The sequence below is a fragment of the Cydia splendana genome, chromosome 9, assembly GCF_910591565.1.
Source record: "Cydia splendana chromosome 9, ilCydSple1.2, whole genome shotgun sequence".
Lineage (NCBI taxonomy): Eukaryota > Metazoa > Arthropoda > Insecta > Lepidoptera > Tortricidae > Cydia > Cydia splendana.
Genome location: NC_085968.1, coordinates 3,241,743 through 3,249,935, shown reverse-complemented (window position 1 = coordinate 3,249,935; position 8,193 = coordinate 3,241,743). Strand labels below are relative to the sequence as shown.

Here is an 8,193-nt window from a genome sequence, read left to right as displayed (position 1 = left end):
CAAGACAAGACAAGACTGCGCCTCACCCAGCCAGGAACATGTCTGCTCCGGACCAGCCGGCATACCAGGGGACGAAATTTTGTGGGGAGTGACACGCTCTGGGAATGGGAGGGATGGTTATAATCAGCCGGCTATGAAATGAAATGAAATGAAATGAAAATATTTATTTTCAGGCAACTATTGGCCCATAGATAAATACCTTAAAACTAGCATACACATTATTACAAAATATATCTTAAAACTAAAAACACACAATTATGGCTGCGATGCTGTTCGCAACCCCGCAGTGTCAGGGAGCCGGCCGCGGAACCGCCGGAACTTGACACCCTTCAGCCAAAACTCCTTGGTGAAAGTCGCTAGATGTTGTCTATGCAGCCTAATATTGGAAAGTAGGTGGGACAGGTTATGTCGTCGAAGAAGAGCTTTGGTGATATACTGCTCGTCGTTTCCGTTTCGGTCTTCATTATATATTGTATCAAGTAGGGTCGATATCATCTTAAGATGCCATTTTGCTCGTCGATTCGAGGTACTGGTTCTTCTTCTGATTGGCTGTCGTTCCATTTGATATATTTTTCTTGCTGCTTTAATGAATTCGCCTTTGTCGTCTGCCATGTCGAGCCACCTGTTATAATGTTTTTCTTAGGCACGCTATCGATTTATACTTGTAAAGAAGCCTTGTTTCACTGAACAAAAGCGTAACTTTCCGATGCCTCCAGCTAAGACCGAGTAAAGTACGTAAGTTGAGACAACGTTTTGTGTATAATAAAGGCCTTTGTTGATTATTTTTGTTAGAGAATAAAAAAAAATCCCATTTGTAGAGTTATCCCAAAGACCCAAAGGATTCCGAGTGGGATATGAACCCCGGGGAAGGCCGTAGCTTCACATAGATTGTAGGTAGGTACTCTTGAAACGATAAAACGTTTGTTCAAAAATTATGTAGTTCAAAAATTACTCTTTTTCATAGAAATTAAATATTATTTTCAATGTACGCTATCACCAGTGTAATTTACGTTGCTTGTCACGCTTTAAACATAACGCATTATATTTTGTCTTACAATAAACTAAAATCAAAAACACAAGACAAGTTGTGCTAAACAAATGTTGGTCAGTTTGAGGAGTGTTATAGTTTATTGCTCCTGTACGGTTACCATCAGTTTGTCACTGACATAAACGCCGTCGAGAACGTAATTTGCTTTCTATACATCTCGCTCGCACTCGCATATTAGTGCAAACGGGATGTATAGAAAGTAAATTACGTTCTCGACGGCGTTTATGTCAGTGACAAACTGATGGTAACCGTACTGTTACAGGCCACGGTGAATACAATATGAGGCGTCACAGTGTATAATAAATTAAGACAGGCATTTTTTTTTGTTAACTGGGTAGCTTCATCGCCTTAGATTATAAACATAGTGTTTCTTACGAAATAATTATCAAAGAAACCCCGTTTTCATAAAAAAAACACAATACTGTAATCACGTAACGATCTAGCAATGTTAGGTATTATTTCGAAAATTATAACATTTATAACAGTAGGTAAGGTTTACTCGGGTAATTCCGAAAATCGGATAATTCCGAAATTCAGATGAAAATCACCCAAAATTCCATCATAATAAAAGTCTCTTTTCGGAATTATCCGACAGTTTTCGACATTCGGAATTACCCGAATACACTCTATTGATATTTTCATAATTACCAACCGAAATATCAGTCAATAGTAGATAATAGATGTGGAGTAGTTCCTAATAACGATACCTTTCAATCTCATTTACAAAAGCTATATCTCGTGAAACGAAGATCAAAAATAAAATTATCAGGATTTGTAACAATATCTCAGGATCCTGATATAATGGAGCTAAATCGGATAATTCAATTAAAGTCCAATTCAAACGAAATGAGCAGCCTAATCTCTCCGTTTCATTCGTACGAGAAACTGTAGTCTCGGGAGAAATTAATCGCGCGATTTGGGGCGCGATTCTTGGAATGGTGCGACTAATTTGCGATTATAAATCTGGGAGATCTACTTCCAATTTGTGATTCGGCGTTAAGCGTTTATTCCTTTTTTCGGTAAATACAAGTATTTATTCTATTGTTTATTTATTTATTTGGTTAACAAGTCACTATCAAATTAAAATAGCTGCCATAAAGTGATAGATGTTACAGCTCTTTGCAATACTCACACTCGTATTTTAATGTCTTTCATTATGTTGCAGTCACATAAACTATTAAAACTACGTAGGTTAACAGCGGACTCGGTATTTTACACTCAAAGCCTTACAAGAATGATAAACCTACTTCGACCTAGATAAAGTTGCGACTTTTTGGATGTCTGAATAATTAAGAATCAAACAAACTTACCTTGTGTTGTGATGTTTGATTCCAATTATGCGAGGGTGTCGACCGAAGACGATTACATATATTTACTTGCAGCAGTACGAGAGTATGTGCCGTCTCTGTCACACATTTAAAGTAAGCCTAGAAAGCGAAAAGCAACCTATCCCCTCTCTCACTCCCGCACGACCGGATCCCAGTCACGTGGTAACCTCATTATTTAAGAGAGACCAGATTTTGTGTTATAGGTTTGAACATTTTATTGAGGTATTTTGGGGTTGGGAGGGTTGGGACGATGTAATCGTCTTCGGTCGACACCCTCGCATAATTGGAATCAAACATCACAACACAAGGTAAGTTTGTTTGATTCTTAATTATACTTCGGGTGTCGACCGAAGACGATTACATATATTTACTTGCAGATGTTTAGAGTAGTTTAAGTTGATTTAAACGACAGAATAGGTAAGTACCAAATCGTTAACGAATTGAAGAAATAAAAAGATAAAATGTTCAAATCAACAAGTTAACTTTAATTTCCAAATTCCCAACTAAACAAAACAAGGGAAATTAATCGTACGTAAACTAAAACGTAAACGCAAGGGTTATTGTACATTTATCGCTCGCTTAACTTTACGTTAATACATATAAATGCAAATAGCCTGTGAACTAACTAAGTATTGCATTAATGAACACATCTTGATTTGTCTGTACAACATCTCTATAATAGTACTTAAGGAATACATTGGAGGTGTCACTCCATCCTGCGGCCTTGCGAACCACCTCCAGATTGATCCCTGATCTGTACGCGGCGGATGTCGATGCTGACCTGGTGCTATGAGCACCAAATATTGATATATCGATGCCGCTATCGTGCAGCACCTTCTTTACCCAACGCGCTAGAGTCTGGGTTCCAACTTTTTTATGCGGTTTGCGAATTCCTAAAAACAGATGTCCATCTAGTGAATTTTGACGTAAGTGTTGGGTTTTTTCTATGTAGGTTTTTAGTGCTAAAGCTGGACAAATGCTAGGGTTTTCACGTATGAAGGGCAATCTTATGAGTGGTTGGCAAGCTCCAGGCCTAGACGTCTTAATTAATTCGGTAATTCTAATAATAATCGCATCATCTTGTAATGTTATGTTTTGTAATTTAATAAAACTAATGGTTTGCATTCGTTGGGCAGATGCTATACATAAAAGAGTGCTGGTTTTATAAGTCAGATTAGGCAGTGAAATATCATCATACGGGTAGGGATACGTATTAGAGAGATAATTTAGCACGATGTTAGTATCCCATGTTGAATTATATTTGGGCCGAGGTGGATTAAGCCTATATACACCTTTCATAAATCGTTTAATACAGTCATTTAGTGTCACTTCCGTACCCAAAATAATTGATAAGGCTGATCTGTGTGTATTTAAGGAACTATAGCTAGCACCTTCATTAAATTTTTGTGTAAGAAAAGAAATTACATTACTGCTATCGACATTCAATATGTTTACGTTATTGTTTGTACAATAGGAAGCCCAAGATGTAATTGTGCTACTATATTGTTATAACGTTTGTGGTGAAAATGAAGCCATTACTATATCTAAAGAATCCAATGGTACGCCCCGCGTTATCAATGAGTCCCTGATAACCTGGCTGCCACCAGAACAAGGTCCGCGTGAAGTGGATGGCAGGTTCTGAAAGGGGAGTACAACAATGTTTTGTCAGGACCGAAAAAATATTTCTTTGATATAATGAGCCTAGACCACAAAGGGTACCATGGCTGTGAAGGCCAGTCAGGTACAATTAAAATTCCTTCTGCTTGGTCTGTAATAATTTTTTCCAGGACTCTAGTGATCAGACTAAATGGAGGGAAGGCATAAAAGTTTATGCCATGCCAATTAAATGTAAACGAGTCAACTACCTCCGAAAAAGGGTCTAGTTTCCAAGACGCATATCTAGTGCATTTATTATTCTGGGCACTAGCAAATAGATCAAACTCCGGTTTACCTAATAGGTTGGTTATTTGTACGAAAACTGGTTGACAGATTTCCCATTCCGTGTCGATATTGATTCGGCGAGATTCCCTATCGGCAATTACATTTTCGCAGGATTTTATATAAGAGGCGAATATATGGATATTCTTGTCTTCACACCACTGCCATATTTTACGAGCTAAATCGTTCAAATGGGGGTGTTGCACACCTCCCATCCTGTTTATGTAGCTAATGGCAGTGGTGTTGTCGATCCTCAACAATATATCACAGTCTTGTACGTTTTCGGTAAATATTTTTAGTCCGTAATAAGCTGCTTTTAATTCGAGAGTATTTATGTGAAGATGTAATTCTGAATCAGTCCAATTACCGTTTGCACTTTGACCCCCGCATGCTGCGCCCCAGCCAGTATTAGAAGCGTCGCTAAATATTTCCATAAGGTAATTGTTTTTTCTAATAGGGCCAAAAGATGAACCGATTTTATCTATCCACCATAAAAAATCATTTTTTAGAAACGACCCTATTGCCATTCGCCTATTATAGTCCTCACTATTATTGAGAGCGAGGAATTTTTCTCGTTCGAATAGTTTGGTGTACATCCAACCATAACTCACGGCTGGGCATGCGGAGGTTAGTAAACCTATGAATTCTGCAAATTGTCTAATAGTGCAGCTACTTTTTCTCATCAATTCTATAGCTTTATTCCTAATACGTGTTTTTTTCTCTTCTGGCAAAGTAATAATCATATGTTTAGTGTCAAATTTGAAGCCCAAAAACGTACAAGTCTTATTAGGTACCATTACACTCTTCTTAGTATTTATCACGAACCCCAAAGATTCCAAAATATCTTTCGTTATGCTAATGTTTTTCAAACACTCATCATAAGTTTGGCCGATGCATAAAAAATCATCAAGATAAGCTACTGACATTAAACCCGATGAGCGTAAGTATTGCAAAACAGGTTTGAACAGCTTAGTGAATACATATGGAGCACTGCATAGGCCAAACGGGAGTACATTAAACTCGTATATTTGTGATTTCCATTCGAAGCGCAAGAACTTTTTATCATTTTCATCTATTGGGATTAGAAAATACGCATCTTGTAAATCAATAGAACCCATATAATAATTACATTGTAAAAGCTTAAGGGCAGTGCGGTAGTCCTCCATCTTAAAGTGGTCCACCTCAATATACTTATTTAACATTTTTAAATTTAATATGAACCTGTTTTTCCCGTTTGGCTTAGGCACTGTAAAGATCGGGGAAATGAATTGACCTTCACAAGGTGTGCAAGGTGAGATGAATTTAGACGTTAAAAGTTCGGTAATGCAATCATCGATAATGGTCATTTGAGAATGAGAAATACAAGCATTATTTTTTGGTTGTATTGTCTGTATGGGCTGTTCTTTGAACGGTATTTTATAACCTTTGACCCAATTTAGGATAGTATGATCATCGGTAAGTTCGGTCCATTTATTGTAAAAATATTTTAAGCGTCCTGCTACCAGTACCTGTGGTTCCATTAATGTCTCCTCTGATGTCTCGAGTAGCCAGAAGCGCGATGACGGCCCCGCGTGGCAGGCTGGCGGCGATCTCGCGGCGGCGGGGGATGCGGCGGCCGGCGGGACGCAGGGGCTGTCCGCGGCTCGGTCGCTGCTGCGCGCGAGTTCCCCCTCGAGTTTAAAGCTCCTCTTTGTGGCTGGAAAGCTGATGGCACCCTGTATGGTGCTCGGGGCGCAGGCTTCATTTCTGAGCCAGTCTTCGTTATTGCTTTTGATGATTTCAAGTGGTCAGATAAGTTGGATCCAAAGAGATTTTCGTCAATCTTTGTATCTTTAACAGTATCTCTGATGTTTCTGTTAAGTGTGTTTAGTATCGCATATCTACGCGATAACGATTCCCTGTAGTGGTTGTCGCAGATAAGCCTCCCGGCGTCAATTAAAGCTTTAACTATATCTGGGGGGATAATATCTTTGGCTGTAACAACCCAATTTAAAGCTTGTCCTAGAGCTGCGAGACCGCTTCCAATTTGATTTTGTTTGCCCTGGCTATATTGATCTTGTTTGATATTTAACTCAGAGAGCGCGGCTTTTATCTCAGGATTCAATTTTGGGGATGATAAATTGGTGCAGTTTTCGGGTAACCGATATTGTTTTATTAGATCCGCTTGAGATTCTTTCGTCAGACCATTAGTGAGGATATGAGCCCACCTCGGGGCAATATCTTTATGTAAACTTGCACCATAACTCTTTTTAGTAGAAGGGTCCTCTCCTAAAAGATCTAGAATGACAGGATCTAAGTTTACCGTAGCGTCTGTCTCTTGCCCTTCAGGTAAGATAGCCGATGATGATGTGCCTGGCACGGCCTCGGTCGGCGGTAACGATGGCGGCGGCGGTAACGATGGCGGCGGTACCGATGGCGGCGGCTGCTGTATGGCCGGTGCCGGGGGAGCGGGAAGCGGGGAATCGAATTGTGCGGGACGCTCCTCGTCACCCATTTCATCATCCAAGTTGGTCGCTGGATCATACGCGTCTTCATCTAAAAACCACCAGCAATACCTATTTAATGATTTGGGTATGTGCATAAATAGGTATAAGTACCTACAATTTTTTTTTTTTTTTTATTTTTTTTTTTGTGGGTAGGTACAAGATAGTAACCCATAACGTAATGCGCGCATACCAAGCGGGTCCAAGGTAGGTACCCTCAAGCAGACCGGGTCCAAGATAGGTACCCATGCACAGCGGGGTCCAAGGTAGGTACCCGTGCGGATTACATTTTTTCGAGGTTTTGTGAAAATACACTTAACCGGTTAAAAATTATAACATAATAGTTGGTAAACATATTAGCAATTATGATTTGCCGCGTAGGTACATGTAGATAAGCGTGTACTTACCTACTGACTACGTCATGCAGAAAACTTGAAACATAATTACCTACTCAACTTCAAATGTTTTTAAGATAACTTACCTGGATAAACATCGTAATATCGGTCATAGTCATAATTATCACCGCGGTAGTTCAAACTCGATGCATTTGAACTCACTGATAACGACCGTTCTCGTCTTTCCTTTAACTTGCGTTCTAATTTTTTCATTTTTCTTAAGATATCATTATAATCACTTTCCTTTGACCTAGACCTTTTCCTTTTTCCCATAATTATCACGAATCTAGTCCCGGTCAGAAGTATAACGTGTGAACTTGACGACACAAAATCACGTAATGAGGTTACCACGTGACTGGGATCCGGTCGTGCGGGAGTGAGAGAGGGGATAGGTTGCTTTTCGCTTTCTAGGCTTACTTTAAATGTGTGACAGAGACGGCACATACTCTCGTACTGCTGCAAGTAAATATATGTAATCGTCTTCGGTCGACACCCGAAGTATAATCAGACACAAAAAGGGATGAACGAATTTAGACGAATTTTGGCACAGATATAGTTAACCCAAAAAAGGACATACAATGTATTTTATCCCTGATAAAATCTGGGCAGGGATTGAACGACGGAGGTATTAAGCAAGGGGAGGGAATTGGCAGTTCAGCGATTTGTTCGCAGACCAAGGGTCAGTTGCACCAAACCATTTGTCACCGTTAATGCGTTCGCAAAATTTTATTGCAGGTTGGCAGGGTTAAAATTGGCCAAGTTGAAATCAATAGTGAAAGAAATGTGACTGACTTTTCTTTTATTTTGCGTTAGCTATGAACCCTGTAAGGGTGCTGCAAAACTCATAATAACTACAAGCTTCTATATTCAGAGAAATTAGACTATGTCAGGTAAATTTAACTGTAGCGATTTGTCACGATCCAAAATATAAAGAATTCAAAATGCAACAAGTTAATCCAACAATCTTCATCCAAGACGTTTAGAAATATACTAAATTGGGA

General features: G+C 39.3%; 1 protein-coding gene across 1 annotated transcript; it reads right to left on the bottom strand.

Moving 5' to 3' along the window:
- Window positions 1-2,865: 2,865 nt before the first annotated feature.
- Window positions 2,866-6,742, bottom strand: LOC134793868 (uncharacterized; the record flags this gene model as incomplete). Its single annotated transcript, XM_063765582.1, has 2 exons — window positions 2,866-4,014; window positions 5,823-6,742. A coding segment is annotated over one exon (909 nt), but the record flags the coding sequence as incomplete, so codon positions are not given.
- Window positions 6,743-8,193: the final 1,451 nt, after the last annotated feature.